The 17220-nt window shown below is 42.6% G+C and overlaps 1 protein-coding gene across 1 annotated transcript; it reads left to right on the forward strand.

The window, feature by feature from the left end:
- The first annotated feature begins 497 nt into the window (after positions 1 to 497).
- On the forward strand, positions 498 to 16960 carry DBX2 (developing brain homeobox 2). The gene is made up of 4 exons (XM_063134806.1): positions 498 to 843; positions 8762 to 8857; positions 14926 to 15107; positions 16290 to 16960. Exons 1-4 carry the CDS (start codon positions 498 to 500, stop codon positions 16605 to 16607), a joined length of 942 nt encoding a protein of 313 aa, XP_062990876.1. The 3' UTR covers positions 16608 to 16960.
- Positions 16961 to 17220: the final 260 nt, after the last annotated feature.

A 17220-nucleotide genomic window follows, 5' to 3' on the forward strand; every position in this document is an offset into this window, starting at 1 on the left:
GGAGCCCCGTCCTTTTCTCAGACTGGTCCTCTAGCGCCTGCGCCTAATAAGGAAAGTGGGGGGGGGGGACGGGGGGGGAAACTAAAGACAAGGGACTGGGAACTCAGGAACCAAGTTCAGCCCCGGCAAAAGGGACCGGGCAGGATCCAATGGCTCTTAGGACGGCCAGTGCCCACCCAATGGCGGATGGCGCCCCCGCCCAGCCCCCGCGCCTCGCATTGTCGCCCTTGTCGATCAGGCCTTAAGTGGCGTTGACATAATTAATGAGGCCGGACCCACCTTCCAGCCCGCAAGCGACCCTCGCCGGATCGCCCGAGAGGGACCCCCGCATCTCGCAGAGGCGCTGCCGCAACGCCGCTTGCTCCACCGGCCTGGGGCGGCGAGGGGGCCGGGTGGGTGCCTGGAAGGGGATCCCCTGGGAGGGGCCATCGCAGGCCGATGTGAGGACAGTCCAGCACCTCGGAGCCGCCGGGCCAGGTCCGCCGCTCGCCTCGGCGATGCTTCCCGGCGCCCTGGCTTGGCACTGCGGAAGCTCCGCGGCGCTACTCAGCTTGCCCGCGGCTCCGGGATTTGGCAACCTGGGCAAAAGTTTCCTGATCGAGAACTTGCTGAGGGCCGGCGGGGCCCCGCCGCCGCCCGCCGCTCACAGCCTGCTCGCCACGCCAGTCCCGCTCAAGCTGTGCCCTGCCGCCGCGGCCGCGGAACAAATCAGCGCCCGCGGAGGCGCCTTCCCGAGCCGCGGCTGGCCTTTCCAAGCGCTGCGCTCCTCCTCGGCCGCGGACGACGGCAGCAGCAACAGGGCGCCGGCGGACAGAGACGGCACTTTCCAGCCAGCAGCCACAGGTGAGCCAACCCGTCCCCTGCTCCAAGCCCAGACAAATCCGGGCTGGCCCAGATCAAACCCCTCCCAACACACAAGCCCCGTGGCGCAAATTGCGCGCCTACGCTTTCCCAGAGAGTCAATTTCAGGGTCTGGAATTGGTCAGTTTCAAGCCCCGATTATTGTTGCGCCCTACCACGGTTTAACCGCGGGCGCAGGAACATGCGGCTTACTCCGCATCAATTAATCCGAAGTAAAATCACTCCCTCAGTAAAATCAGATTTTCAACTTCGCCTTAAACATGAAAAGATGAGCCTTCTCTCTTTAACAATTCTAATCGCCAGTACTATAGAGTGGTTCAAATGTCTTTCTGGGCGAGTGGTAATTGACCTGGAATGAATCCAGACTCCAGGTTGGTTAAAGAGAGGTAAAGGCGTGCGTAGTTCTGTCCCATTTAATCCTAGGAGATTTTAGCCATATTAGTGAGTGTAAGAAGTAGCTGCTTGCAAATGAATTTATAATCCAAGAAATCTGGAAGGCATTGAGTTGATAGTCTCTGTAACCATCAGTGAAATCTCTTTAATCCCTGTGTAAAAAACTACAGATCTATTGGCAAAGTTTCTCTTCTCCACCCATCACAATGCAATTTTCAAATTCAAATGAAGTTTGATTGCTGGTAAAACATGCTGAATTACAGGATTTGGTTGGTAATCTCTGGCCCACTATACTTTCCGTTACAAGCCTTAAATTGGTTACAAATGCAAATGCTTTTAAATTTAATTATTATTGACTAGAATATAGTGTTTTTACATCACTTGAAAGTGTTCTGAGTGCTTCACATACATTGTCTCAGCTATCCTTAATTAAGAATAATGAATTTTACTAATTAATAATGTAAACAATTACTTATTAATTGATTAGTTAATTAAAACTAAATTAGTTAAAATTTGGTGCAATAGTTGCATGACTCAGAATGGCCAGAATACAAAACATTTAGCAATTTAAACAGAAAACACACAATTTAGACAAATTTTTACCCTTGCATATAGAGTAATTATCTTCATGTTCGGTTCAGCGTGGTGAAGCGTTCTGTGTAACTCAAAAGTTTGCAAAGGCCTTTACTTTTCTTTTTCAAAAACAGTTTACCTCTTTACCTTGGGAACAGTTTTGAGCAACAATAAATAATACTGCCATGTCAAGAAGAATGTATTGGCTGGATCCTATTCCCAATGAGCTTATGGGTGTATTATCCAAGGCATTATTCTAGCAAGTGGTTCAAATGTTTTGTGAACTGAAAAACTGAAGGAGGGAGCTGCACAGCTAGTATCCACATACAGCCAGAGCTTCATTTGTCTCTTTTGCTGCAAAGGTTCCCACTGTGCCAAACAGGAAGCTATGGCGCTGCTTGAGAAGTGGTTCGTCTGTTTTCAACTGAGAACCGTTGCAGCAAAACTAACACATGAAACTTGCTCTGTTCTCTCCCATGCTCTGTGAATATCTCTCATCTTTGCATCCTGGCTAACACCTACTTTTTGACGACAATACAAAGGTCTTCATTTAAATCTGTAGAAACTTTGTTTTCCCTTGCTTCCAAAGATAAGGCCCCCTCAATGCCAGAATTATGAAAGAGAAGTAAACGTCTTACATGCGTGAATAAAATGCACTCAGGAGTAAAGTTGTGCTCCTCGTGATGAATCTGCGCATTTAGCTGGAAGAAAGCGGAACTGAAATAAAAGGGGCATTATTTGCAATCATTTTAGAGAAGTGAACATAATAATTATATATCATAATGAAGAGGTTTGAAATCCAAAGTTCTTGGAATCAATTGTAAGTACAATACTTCTTTCAATTAAGCATTTTTTTGTGATAGGACTATGGGGATGGCCTAAAACAGCTTTGCTTCCTGAGATGGAATCACAAATCACACTTTGATGGGAGGGGCACAGGATGGTGCTTAGTACCCAAGGCTGGAGGTTATTTTGGCACCTGAGACACAAAACCCCAGGAGCACCTGTCCTCGGAATAAAAAATGCAACAAATTCATTCAATAACAATTTCCTGTCCTTTCATGATGTCCTGAAATCAGCTGCTGTTACCTGCAGTGTGCAGCCCCTTTTGCCCATAGGCCTTCCAGCAATGTATGACAAGAGGAAGTAAAGAGATGAAGCTTCAAGGCAGTATGTAATGTGACTGGAAAAGTCGCAACATTGATTTCAGCTGCCGTAAGACTCTGGAGCCTCTTTTCATCAACTGCAGGGCAAATGTAGTCTGCTGTAATCATTTCCTGCTTTCTCTAGAAGAGTTTAACTCTGGTGCAGTTCCGTGTACCTCCATGGGACCGTAGCGGTTGGAATCTGGGGCCAGAAGTTCTCTGGATGAGGCTGAAAATGCAATGCTGCATGCAATCATATGTATGTTTAGACAGAAAAAAACTGTCCCGGCTGAGGCAAGCTGCAAGTTGTAGGACTTTTTTTTAGACTAAACATGCATAGGATTGCATCCTAAACTCCTATTCTAAATCTAAAAATAGACCTGATCCATTTGTAAACAACTGAAGATCTGCGGTGGCAGTTTATTCCTTGACATTGTTACACTTCTGCCACATTTTGTAGAGTAACCCTACTGAAATTGCTTCAGGACAGGAGTACGCTGGAATTATCACCCTCTCTGCGTAGACCAAACATCTTGCATACTGCCGTGTCTTGTGGGTTTAATAATCCCGGCATATTTAAATTCACATTTGGTAAAAGAGCTTCATGCTAAAATTATTTAAGCTGGATCACTGTAGTCCTAAATATGACTACCCCTATTATTTATTATAAACTACTTAAATAGGTCTATCTGAAGTTAAACCTATAATTCAGTTACTTGGATTTAAGCTAATTTAGTCCAATTGGTTGCAATCATGATCGTGTAATGGTATACACTGTCTCAGTGTGGTTGTGCTATGCATTCTTTCTGAAAAAGAAAAAGTGATCAAGTGTTAGCAATCAAATTCACCCTGTTGAGGTTTCACCCTATATTTGCCCGCTGCTTCTAAGCGCTTTTACTTTGTAAGAAAATCCATTGATAGTGAGTGAGTTTACTTCCACATTGATGATGACAACCTTAGTTAGATAGTAACCTTCCATAACTTGAAACTTGATCCTATGTTTATTTATGTAGACATAAATGTGCACTGGATTATGCTTAGTACCTTCTTACAATATCAAATGTATGCATTCTGATAGTTTATTTATTTATTTATTACATTTCTATACTGCCCAATAGCCGGAGCTCTCTGGGCGGTTCACGAAAATTAAAAACATTCAAAGTATAAAACAACAGTATAAAAACATAATATAAAATACAATATAAAAGCTCAACCAGATAAAAACAGCAGCAATGCAAAATTACAAATTTAAAACACCAAGTTAAAATTTATTTATAGACTGTTAAAATGCTGGGAGAATAAAAAGGTCTTCACCTGGCGTCTAAAAGCATATAATGTAGGTGCCAAGCGAACCTCCTTAGGGAACTCATTCCACAGCCTGGGTGCATTTCTTATGGAAATGCCCTCAAAACACATCTAAAGATGTCAAAATCTGCTTTCCAGGGATGGGACGGCTTCTTCCATCTATGGAGGCTTCTGATCCAGTAGAAGACTCCTACTGGTGGAAAGGGAGAGTCTGATTCTCTTTGATTGCTCCTGATGTCCCTTATGCCTCTGCCAAATCTGCTACAGTGGGTTGGAGGACTCTTTAGGACAGTAGGGGAGATCATGGTGATGGGGGCTGCAGAAGAAGGGGGAATCTGAAAAGTTGGCCTCCCTGCTTTCCACCAGTGGGAGCACTCTGAGCAGAACTCTGCTCAGGGTGTGCTCTCACTAGCAGAAAATCTAGATCTAACCCTCCGACTTTTTGATGTTGACAATGGGCCTGTTCAGATGACACACTAAGCCATGGTTAGGCCGCTAACCCTTTTACAGCAAATAATTAGTGCATGTGTTTAAACCATGGTTATGTAGCCACCATGGTTAGGAATGGTTCACATGACATGCTAAGTCATGGTTCACATGACACACTAAACCATAATGTTTATCCCAAAACGCTTAACCACCATGGCTTAGCATGTCATCTGAACAGGGTTGTTATGATGATGTTACTTCTAATGTTACTTGTTTTAAGCAGGGCTGCATCATTTAATCAGTTAATTGGTTAGACTGATCAATTTAAATCCCTTTGATTTACTAAAAAGGTGCCCCCAACTAATTGGGCAGGGGGGGAAATGGTTTTTAAAAAATCATTTGATCAAGACTAAATTAGCTGCACTTAGTTCTTACTGAAATCAATAAGTCATGGCTGATTTGTCTCATTGATTTTGAGCTATCTATTTGTCTCTTTGATTTCAATGATATCCTACTTTCAACTAACTTAATCTGGATCCAACCCATTGTTCATGCTCTACTATCAATGGCCCATTCCCAAGTGGAGATGCCTCCCCAAAACAGCTTCAGTGTGGCCTCAGCAAGGCCTGTTGGAGGAAAACAAGGTCCGTACTGTATTGACACTGCCCTTTGAAACTTAGGGAGTTACAATTCTACATGGGCATTCTTAAATGCAAGCTCTGTTGAGACCAGGAGGGTTTAGTTTGAAGTAGTGGTAAATTTTTGAAGTGCAAGTACTCATCTTGACAGTCCCCCAAGGACAGTCCAAAAATGCAGACACTTGTGTCAATCTATACCCATAACAATAAATTGTTGTTGGGGAGATCCATTTACCCCCAGTTACTGTGAGGATTGAAGCTAAACTCAGGGGGAATACAGAAGTCTGAGGGTGGTGGCAGATGACATCAGCATCCCTGCTAATCCAAAGGTCAAGGCGCTTTGACCCTGTGGACCCTGACTCCACTACACCACTGTTGAAGTAAAATGATTAGGAATGGAATACTTTTCTTTAGCTGGACAGTGGTGCTATTAGGTACTCTGTACATAATGGGGTAGTATCCAATAGGGGCTGTGCATGCTCATCCAGCCCCACCACACACTTCCCCAACACAAACAAAAATGCTGGTTGCTGGAAGGTTTTTTTTATTCGTGTTGAGGCTTTCCCCCGGAAGTGCTATATCGTAATCATGCATGTTAGGAGGCATGTGCGGACCTGCGCTGGCAGGTGTGGGCGCATGTGGACTTGTGGGGCCGGCTGTGCATGCATGGCCCCTGTTGGATACTACCCAGAGGTGTTATGGAGACATTAGCTCTTTAGATAGTAATGTGCATTATTTCACTTACTTCCAAATAAATTAAACTATCCCTGCTGCATTTGGGGGCCCTCCTGTTCATTCTACTGTGTGAAGGCCTGACCGTTTGCTCCCAAGTGTGGCACCAACGTAACTGAGTTGTAACTCATGCTACACGTAGGGCTCATTTACACCAAGCAGGATATTCCACTATGAAAGTAGTATATAAAAGGCAGGAGCCACACTACTGCTTCATAGCGGTACTGAAGTGCACCAAGCAGGATATAACACTATGAAAGTGGTATGAAAGAGGTGTATGGCATGTGTCAATGGGCCCCAACAGTTTTTGGTGCACTTCAATACTGCTATAAAGCAGTAGTGTGGCTCCTGCCTTTTATATACCACTTTCATAGTGGAATATCCTGCTTGCTGAGGATGAGCCCATAGTGTACCAGTGGGTATTCAGAACAGGTTAGAGAGAGAGAGAGAGGCCTCCATTGATGCCAACAGGCTTTTTACATTTTTAACCCTCATCTGTGAGGGCGGGAAGGGAGGATTTCTGGAAGTAAAAAATTAATCTGGGGAAAAGTTTAAACCTCTCCTCCTGGTGTGCAGTGGTCCCAGTCTGAATTGAGGCCACACACATTTATTCTCTGGAGGAGAGCGAGCGAGTGAGGGCTCAGCTACACACTGCATACTTAACATAACATATAGTTGGCCCTTAGAGGCCCTTGGTGATATTGGCGTTGAATCCTTTGAGTCTTGTGTCCTGAAAGAAGAGCAGGCTCTTGAGCTGAGCTTGCAGAGGCACATTGCCTCCATGTTAGGGTTAAGGAGCTATACTAGATTGACCAGATTTAAAAGAGGGCAGGGCACCTGCAGCTTGAACTACTGTGATGAAGAGGAAATTTCAGAAGGTTCTCCATACATACAAATGACACCTGCAGAAATTCCCTTTTCAATACAACTGTTAAAGATACAGGAGCCTTGTCCTCCTTTTCATATGGTCACCCTACTCCATGCATGTCTTAGCAGGAAGCTATACATTTCACCCCTCGTTGTGGGTGCAAATGTTATTGCTCCTGTCTAATTTCAACCTTTAAGAAAGTTCTTTTGCTTTATTCGGAATTTTATTATTATTATATTATAAATCAGGTGTAGGCAAGCTGCTATCCTACTGGTGTTTTGGACAATGACTCCCATAATCCAGGAACATTGGCCAAGTTAGCCTCATCAAGGTTCTTGTTTTTCCACAGCAAAACGCGTTCTATCCCAATTCTGTACAGGTTGTTTCCCATTTACCCCCAGCATAGAAATTTGTACGCATTTTTGTGTAGATTTTTCAATGTACATATTTTTTATGCTTGGGGAAACTATCATTCAAAATATCTAGATGGCAGTAGGTTGCCAACCCCTATAAATAATACAAATTCATTTATGATTTTATACAAACTTCCATTGGTGCAGTCCTACTTATCATTCAAATCATTTAATATTAACTATTAATGACTGTTGGCTGTTCAGAACAAGTTTTATTATTTGCAACGGCTGCTTTTAAAATTAGATGGAATTACATATAATCATATTTATTAGTGGTGGGGATTTAATGATTTGTTCCTTTATTGTGGCTTTGATTTCTTCTTCTCCTCGCCTGCTTTGGTTTTAAGCAAATAAAGATTGATAGATTGAACTAAAATGATCTTGTCACTTTACTTAATATTTCCTCTTTACAAAGTTCCTAATGCTTCATATCGTACTTTCTCCTGCATCTCATTATTCCAAAGCATAACAAAGATAGACAAGGTTTATTTTGCTATCTACCTTCTCTAATTCTAAAGATTTTTGTGTGTGTGTGCCTTAAACCAGTTCTAGAGAGATTTTTTTTAATGGCCATCAATACACTACACCTAATTCCACTATCCTTATCATGTTGATAACAGTACTCTTCCCAAGTGGTGAACTGAGTGAGATTTCTGGATTGGTACCCAGTAAACAGCAGAGTGGAGTCCATGTAGATCCGTCTGCAGCAAGCTATTTGCATGCAACAGATCACTATGCAGATAGGGCAGTTTTCCAAGAGAGGATTACAGTGCCATGGAGAACTCTTCTTGATCCACGTGGCCAGTCACAGCACACAAATGACTTGCATGCAAACGGCCCCTGTCTTCATCTCAATGACCCCTTGTTTCTTCTAGATATCTATATTTAGGATTGATGCAGCAGTAACTTTCGCTTAAATTGCTGGATTTAAAACATACCTGACGGATTTTAAAACCACTGCACCGTGTGCCTGCTTAAGATCCACAGAAGTCAGTTGAAGTAAACAGCCTTAAAACCAAGTATCTTGGCTTCAGTGGATGGCTGCCTGCCTCTTTTGCAGCAAAACCTTTTAAATTCTGATTTCACATTAGGGCGAATGTAATCCCATTTTCTGGAACCTATTTCTTAGGAAGTGTTAATGATCCATAGCACTGAACCCAAGCAGCATACGGTTGACATAATAATGGCCAGGATGAGATCAAACTTGCCCTGGGATGGCTTATGGGGTTAAAATTTTAAGCAAGCCATAAGATGAGACCGACTTTGACGATGCTTTTTAACGAGAAGCTGGCTTATAATTTTTTCGGTGTCGGTATTTAAGCAGAGAATTGTAGGATGTAGGATATAATAGTATGTGATCTGATAATATGTATAGTGTGGTGAATGTCCACTCTGTGTTTGCAGCTCTCCCGAAGCACTTTTTCTTGAGAGCCCCACCGATCTATTCGGCGTGCTGCGGTGGGTCCTGTCAACACCCTTGCACCCCCACTGCTTTTGCAAGTAAGTTTTTATGCTTCATCAGTAATGCTTGAGTTATCCTGTAAACCAAAGCAGCAGGATTTAATGTGCTCTGGGAAAAAAAGCTAATTGGTGATGCAATGGCAAGGAGCTAATGCCTCTGTAAAAATCGCAGCCGTCCCATTCAGAAGCTTTCCAAAGATTTATCAGACTTCAGCACACTGAGTAATTGTGGGAGATTTCAAACGCCATTGAGCGAAAGGGCCAACCGAGGAAGGCTTCTGGCTTTTAGATGACTGGAAAAAAAAAAGATCTACAATTTGCTTTCAAGACCTGAATCAATGCTCATTTGCGAATGGAAAACAAAACAAAACAGAACACCAATCTTTTTTTTTTAAAAGCCTGTAAATAGTAATATGCCTTAGGTTTTAAGGGGGGAAACCCAGTATTTTATTTTTAAAAAGGCACATCTTCTACATTTTAGATTTTGGATATCTCAAGTGCCAAAGAGAAATGTTTTAAGTCCCATTGATTTCAATGGAAGAGTTAGGCATATGTATACATCTTCCAGTTAAAAGAAATGGGCTGTTAAATGCTTGGCTTTGGTTGGAGTGTGCCTTTTATTTCTTTGTTTTTAATTTGGCCGAATAGGAAAATACAGAGATAACAAAGATCTATATACAAAATTATAGATCACAGAAGTAGCAGAGTAATTTAGATTAAAACACTTTATATCAAATTAAAATCATCATCATCATTACTGTTACCATTTCCTTTTAACCATCAGTGTGTGGAATGCAGATAATATACATTTTCTGAAATTGTTATTTCCTCTGTGACAAATTAGTTAAACTAATTTAATCAAATCCCAGACTTTGCAAAGTCATTCATGTTTTTGTAGAGTTCATTGAGGGTCTTCAACATTTTGAATATGTATGTCTGTGTAACTGCAATGCCTTTAAGTTAAAATCCTATACACACTTACCTAGGAGTAAGTTCCACTGAATTCAGTGGGGCCTTCTTCTGAGTAGACTAGTATAGGATTGTAGTGCACAAGTGGCTTTTGAATGTTTATAGGTGCAACTTGGTGCCATATCACCATATTCCAGAATATGCTATAAAACTATCATAAAAGCAGGCCAAAGTAGATGTTGCGGCAACATGAGCCAACACAGGTCATGCTGGATTCAAATAAAACAGGGGTGAGCAACTTTGAGAGGCCCAGGGACCATTTTTGTCTCTTGTCCCACTCCCGGGTTGCACCTCCTCTTTGTGGTGCCAAAAGTAATTAAAAAGAATCAAAAGGTGTGCAGGCTAGTTTTGACCCTTTGGGTACTCCGTAGTAGCTAAGGCACTCAGAAAGGATAATAACGGGGGTCAAACCTGCTGCTCCAGATGCCATTTGATTGTTCTTTCTTATTTGGTGGGGGCAGCAAGGGCTATAAGATGAGATGGCAACAATTTAAAATGAAATGTGGGTGGAATGGAGGTACTTAACCATTCCAAATCATTGTTTTCCTATTGAAATTCCTTCTCCCCACTCAGAGTTGTGTTCCAATGCACCTGGAGGGCACCAGATGGAAGAAATCTGAGCTAAATTGACATAGACCTGAAATAGGCTGATCCAAACATATCTAGTCTCAGCACCAGGAGCAAAGCAGTGACAGGTGAAAACCATGGACAGAGGAAGGCTTTAGATGTGTCTCCTGTTGCTGTGCTTAAATGCTGCCCAAAGTTGAAGCTATATGAATTCAGCAATATGAACAGGGAGAGCTTTTCTATACAACACTGTTCTTTTCCTGCTTTTCCACTACATAACCTCTAGGTGGTGGTGTGCTATAGTGGAATAGCGCAAATACACAGGGAGAAACAGCATAGTTAGAAATAATACCCCATTACCCCTCTCTAAACACACACACACACAAACAAGAAAGTGCTCAACAGAAGCAAACTGGAAGATCATGACAGCATCTAAAGAACCTGTAAACTACCATGAGTAAGGATTCATGTGTGCACAATAAATTTCTCAAATAGAAAAGCTGAAGGCCTGATGCCGTAACATCTAGTTGGGCCTCAAGTATCTCAAAACTTTGTGCATAATGTTTTATGGATTTTCATTTGTTCCTTAGTGCATTGTTACTGTTACCATATTGTCACCTCATTTTCACTTGGGGAGGGCATGTTGAAACTGTTTCTATGTGTTAACAGCAAAACTAACTTGATCATTCCATATTTTTCAAGTCTTTCCCCCCCCCTGTTGAGGTACCTTCCATGATATTAAGATGGGATCAGTTTTACCCACCCACCACATGGAACAGAATGGTACATGTAAATTGGTTGTACATCAGAAAATTTGAAAGTTTAAGGCAAGGATGGGGAGCATGTTGTTGGACTGCAGATGTTGTTGGCCATCATCCTTCACCATTGGCTACACTGGCTATTGGGACTGATGGGAAATGCCATCATCCCCCGTAATCTGGGCCCCCGTACATACTCCACCCCTAAGGCATCCTAAACCAAACACTTTTACGTGGAAATATAAGGCATATTCTGAACCTTCACATGTTTTCTTGGCCACTAGTTCTATTGATCGGGTGGTGTTCCCTTTCAATACATATCTATTTTTTGTCAAAATTATTTTTAGGATGCCTTTAATGGTAAAAGCAAAGCAAAACCTGAAGGTGGCATGCAGTATAATAATAAATATATAAGTATGCAAATTGGCAAAATAAATATACAATAAAATATTATAAAACACTGTAAAATCAGATTGCACAATAAAAACTGCATTCCACAGATTATGGGAAGGTGAGTGAAAGTACGTGGGTCTTCAGAACCTTCTTGAAGTCCTACAAGGAAGGGCCCTGATGAACCCCCTGAAGGAATCTGATTCTAAAGATATCTGCTTAGAATCAGGATATTATAGGAACACAAAAGCTACCATCTTCGCATCAAAACAATCCTGGTGATATTAATATGGCAAATCTGCGGAAGGAGGATCAGGATCTGAATAACAGCGCATCTGCTCAAGCACTCTCAGAAAGATATACATGAAGGGAGTGTTGGAGCGTACAACTGCCAGAGCGTCAACTTGCCCCATAGCAGAATGCTTGGTGGTGGCTGAGGGGTGGGTGGGGGTAGGTTACTTTGTGAATGTTTCAGAAGGCCAGTTGCTAAGTCGAATGATTCTTGACAAGTGAGGCAGCAAATGCTGGCAGTTTAATGAGCTGCGAGTTTCGAAGCACCTCTTTAGGAAGCTGACACTTTCCCACAGAGCGTTTCACATGGGCCCAGCCATCCCACAATGGGCAACAGCACCATGACCAATCGCCACTTTCACTTTACTCATCCACACGCGACCTCACCACAATTTTTCACTGTGCCGATGAACTTTAGAAACCATCTCCAGCTGAAAAGGCCTGGCCAAGGGTCAGTTGCCCTTTTGTGTGGTCATAAAGGGACGCTCTGTGCGCTGATCTTTTCTCCTGTCTCACATTCCGCGAGAATTTTCTGGACACCATTTAAAGCACTTGACTGAAAAATAAAGCAGTGAATGAAGCTGACTTTTATAGACTCATTCTAGCTCATCTTCCCATATAACCCTGTCTACCTGAAAAGGGATTTAGTGAGCTGAGCTGAGTGCATACAGGGAGTCCCTGAATGCACCAGGCCCATTATCAACTGCGGCAATTGTTTATGAACCAGGACTGATACACTACTATTTTGGAAGTGACCTATTAATTGTCCATTTAACTAGAGTGTATTGAATTGAAATGGAAAAATGGAAACCATGACGAAAGCCTTTACTCGCTCCTTCAAGGTGGTCTGGTCCACAAAGGCAAATGAAGATTGTTCCACAGATTAAGGAGACATTTATCACCATATACTAGAATACGAAGGAAAGGTTTTTTTCAGCACGTATTTGGTACCATATTAGCGTTTGTGTCAACACACCGCATTACACCCTTCAAGTGTGGAGTTCAGCTGGACGGGGCTGCAAACTTGCTGCCCTTCATTGGTCCTGACATGACCATTGTGCCTGGTGGGCAAGCTTATTTCCCCCAAACAATGGATCAGATGGAAAATTCAGTCAATTTCAGTGTTGTTATTGGGTCATTTGCCAGACTGGCAGAATGTAAGGCTTTTATTTACATTTGTAATTTTTGTAGTATTCATTGCTCTAGATCTACCACGACCAGTTATTGCTTCCTTGCTGAAACAGATACGATGTTCCCTTTTGCTAGATTACTTTGAACTGTCCCAAGTTAATGAAAATCCTGTGATTTATGTAGAGATTATTGTGACCTGTTTTGGACACTTTTGCCATTCTGACCCATGTGGTGGGTGGCACCTCATTTAATGTGTAATCCCAGAACTCCATGCAAAGGTCTGTATCAGCAATGCTCTAATTGGCATGATTGTTTTACCACCACCACCACCTCATGAAGTGGAAAGGAGACAGCGCAAACCAGACCACCAGGGCTCTGGGTGGCGTGCCTGTATCACCCATTCATTTATGTCAGGGGCAAGTAATCCTCCAGATGTTTTGGACTACAACTCCAAGAAGCCCAAATTAGCATGGCCAATAGTTAGGGACTATGGGAACTGTAGTCCAGAGCATGTGGAGGGCACCATGCTGCCTATTTCTTGTTGAGGCAGTAGGAAGATTCTTGCTGAGGCTGTAGGAAGACTCCTCCACCACATGAATCTGAGTGTTGGCCCAGTGAGACTGCAGTCCTATACACAGTTAGTTAGTTAGTTAGTTAGTTATAGCATTTTTTATCCCGCCCTTTAGCTAAAAAAACCCTCCCAAGGCAACTTACAAAGATATTTAAAATGTTCCTGCCCACAGGCTCACAATCTAAAAAAAAAGTGACACAAAAGGAAAGGGGATTGGGAGGGATGAGGGGGAGAAAGCAAATCTAGGCACTAGTTGCAAAGTTCAGCAGGTCATGAACACAGTGGAAGGGCTGTGGCTTCCCCTTCCTCTAATCCAGGCACGATGGAGGGGTGCCTAACTGCTGCTTCCTTTCCCTCTGATGGCCTCAGCAGCACCAATTCATAGCAGGAGGGAAGGGGGCTCTCAGCTGGATCCAGGCATGATGGAGGGATGCCTGACTGCTGCTTCCTTTCCCTCTGATGGCCTTAGCAGCAACAATTCATAGCAGGAGGGATGGGGGCTCTCAACTGGATCCAGGCATGATGGAGGGATGCCTGACTGCTGCTTCCTTTCCCTCTGATGGCCTTAGCAGCAACAATTCATAGAACTGGCAACAAGGGATAGGGCCTTTTCAGTGGTGGCCCCCAGACTGTGGAATGATCTCCCTGATGAGGCTTGCCTGGCACCAATGCTGCTATCTTTCCGGCGCCAGGTTAAGACTTTCCTCTTTGCCCAGGCATATGGCGGCACATCCTAATTACCCATTTGTTTAGTTTTTAATCAGTTTTTAATTGCTTTATGTGTGTATGTTCTGTGTTTTAGAGTTTTAAATTTTGTATACTTGTTTTTACCTCAATTTTAGAATTTCTGTAAATTGCCCAGAGAGCCCTGGCTATGGGAGTGGTATAAATAAAATAAATAGAAGGAGGGAAGGGGGCTCTCAGCTGGATCCAGGCACGATGGAGGGATGCCTGACTGCTGCTTCCTTTCCCTCTGATGGCCTTAGCAGCAACAATTCGTAGCAGGAGGGAAGGGGTCTCTCAGCTGGATCCAGGCATGATGGAGGGATGCCTGACTGCTGCTTCCTTTCCCTCTGCTGTCCTCTGATTAACTTATCTGAAGTAGACCCCATTGAAGTCAACCTTTGAGAAGACATGTATAGGATGGTGCCATAAGTGCTGACACTGGGTCTGTACTGTGAAAGTGGGCTGTGGTACTTAAGGACAGGTGCATACGATGGGCTGGATACTGGGCCAGTGCACATTAGGCTGAATGATCCACAACAGTTCTTGTGCAGCACCAAATCTGCCAAGCATCATAATGTGGGAAGAGTTTGAAATCAGCTATTGGGCTTCCCAAGTTATAGTCATGATTTTTATTTTCTAAAAAAATCTAACTAATTGGGCTAATAACGATACAGACATAGAATGTTATATTTGTCTTGTTCCAGGACAGGAAAGCATTCTACCACTTTTAACCCAGGATTCCAGATCCCGGAGAGGCATTTTAAGAAGGGCTGTCTTTTCTGAAGATCAAAGAAAAGCTTTGGAGAAAATGTTTCAGAAACAGAAATACATCAGCAAAACAGACAGAAAGAAACTGGCCCTCAGTCTGGGTCTGAAGGAGTCTCAGGTACAGAAAGTCTGGGTCGTGTGTCAGTCATGGTGCAAATATTGAAAACTTTTCTTTGGGGCCAAAGGGTAGAAAGAGATCAGCACAGCAAGTATGTAGGAACAAAAACTAAAAACAATGGCAGAACAGTGACAGCAACCAGTTTGAAGAATTTAATTTCTGGTCATTCTTCAAGAGCTACACTACTGGAGCATAGTTAGTTGCACTGTGGGAGAATAAAAGGAAAATTCATTTTGTAGTGACATTTCCTCTCCACAAAAGATCATAGATCTTCACACACTGGCTTTACACAAGCAGCAAATGGGCCATTCGCACCATTCGGCCCAAATTCTCAATTGTGGGTTGAGTGGCAACAGTCTCCAGCTTCTGCTAATGGATAGTGATTCAAATGACCCCTTTTCCTTGGGTTAGGAAGTTCTCAGGAACAGTATGTTGTGTGAACAGGCCATCTGTCTGTACCACTTCAGATTTCAGAAGAGGAAAGTGAGATTTAGCCTCTCTGAGTAAGAATTAGTATGTAACAGATCGAGCTTATGCTCATTACCCTACATAATAGCTCTGTTCTCTGAATATCTGAATCTTGCTTCTCTCTGAAACCTGGTCACTACCCTAAATGATACTACTGCCCAAATCTCACACTGCAGTTTCTCATAGGTTGAGTTCCTAATGTTTGTTAGCATTGCCCCTATTTCAGATCTGCATAGCCTCCTGGCAATTCTAACTCTCACCAAAAATGCTCTTTCTCTGCTCTGTTGCTTCCTTATTTGAGCAGTGGTATGGCAGAATGTGGTTAACCTCCTAAATTGGGATAAAAGTTTGTATATTTTTGGCTAAGGCTAGGTTAGCCTTTCCCAACCTGGTGCCCTGCGGATGTTTTGGACTTCAACTCCTATCAGCTCCAGCCAGCATGACCAATGGTGAGGAATACTGGCAGTTGTGGTCATTTATTTATTTAAAACATTGTATCCCACCCTATATCACTAGGATCTCAAGGCAGCGTACATTGGGAAAGGCTGGGCTAGATTAAGAAAGAGAATGGATAATTTATGACTGTTTATTTGTTGTTTCAACCATCGTAGCCATATCAACTTTACAGATGCAGTTTATGAGTATTCAATATGTTTATTTTAGGCAGAGTTGTCTTAAGAAGCTAACAATCTTAGTGTCTCATTAACCCAACAGGTCAAAATCTGGTTTCAAAATAGAAGGATGAAGTGGCGAAACTCCAAAGAAAAAGAAGTGCTTTCAAACCGGTGCCTGCCAGAGGAAGGTCTACAAAAGAGCTACCTCTCCAAATCTTTGAATTTTACCTCACCACCATGTCCTGCATGGGAAGCAGCTCAACAGCAGTTGAGCCCAAGATGGCAGAAACTTCCAGAACATTCAGAGAGACTGAATAGCAGAAGTAGCTTGCGGCCACCTACAAGAGCAAACAATTCTCCTGATACATTGTATTTGTATAGGGATCATGGCACCATGGAGAAGGCTGTTAAATCCTAAGGGGGAAACTGACAGAGTAATGACAGACCATTGACTTCAGGTGAACCCCAGACTAACTTTATTTTATATGAACACTGAATTAGTTTATGTACACCACCATTTGCTAAAACAAAATATAACACATTTATATTGGCAAAAACTGATGGTGTAAGATTCAGTAATCAGCCTTCCCTCATGTTCCTTCTGGTCTTGATCAGTACTTGCAAGTGAAGTAGGAAGGAACTGATGGTAAGTAAACCTTGGGCGTGAAACTAGGATCTCTTTCTCTCTGTATATAGTGTATGTTCTGTGTACACATACAAACAAATTTTGGGTTTTTTGCAGTCATTCTCTTCAGACCAATTAATTTAATATTTTATGACACTAACATATTCTCTAATGGTAATTATGGAAATGAGAAAATCTTACAATGTCTGATGCTATGAGTTAATTGTCTCAATTTTTCAAAGATGATAGTGTAGGGGTCTGTGGGGTTGAGTTGACATAAATATCTATAGAAACAGAAATCTAGTCTCAGCAGTAAACCCACATTAAAGGGTTGTTCCAGAGAGACAAACAACGGTGGATGAGCTGACCAGCAAAGACCTATCTAAACTACAATCGCATATCAGTT

Source organism: Elgaria multicarinata, chromosome 9 (assembly GCF_023053635.1).
Source record: "Elgaria multicarinata webbii isolate HBS135686 ecotype San Diego chromosome 9, rElgMul1.1.pri, whole genome shotgun sequence".
Lineage (NCBI taxonomy): Eukaryota > Metazoa > Chordata > Lepidosauria > Squamata > Anguidae > Elgaria > Elgaria multicarinata.

Excerpts from the sequence above, each read along its gene's own strand:
- DBX2 (XM_063134806.1), top strand. The coding sequence starts at position 498 with ATGCTTCCCGGCGCCCTGGCTTGGCACTGCGGAAGCTCCGCGGCGCTA. Across the intron at positions 844-8,761 it reads TTTCCAGCCAGCAGCCACAG|CTCTCCCGAAGCACTTTTTC; the intron begins GTGAGCCAACCC and ends CTGTGTTTGCAG. Across the intron at positions 15,108-16,289 it reads TGGGTCTGAAGGAGTCTCAG|GTCAAAATCTGGTTTCAAAA; the intron begins GTACAGAAAGTC and ends TTAACCCAACAG.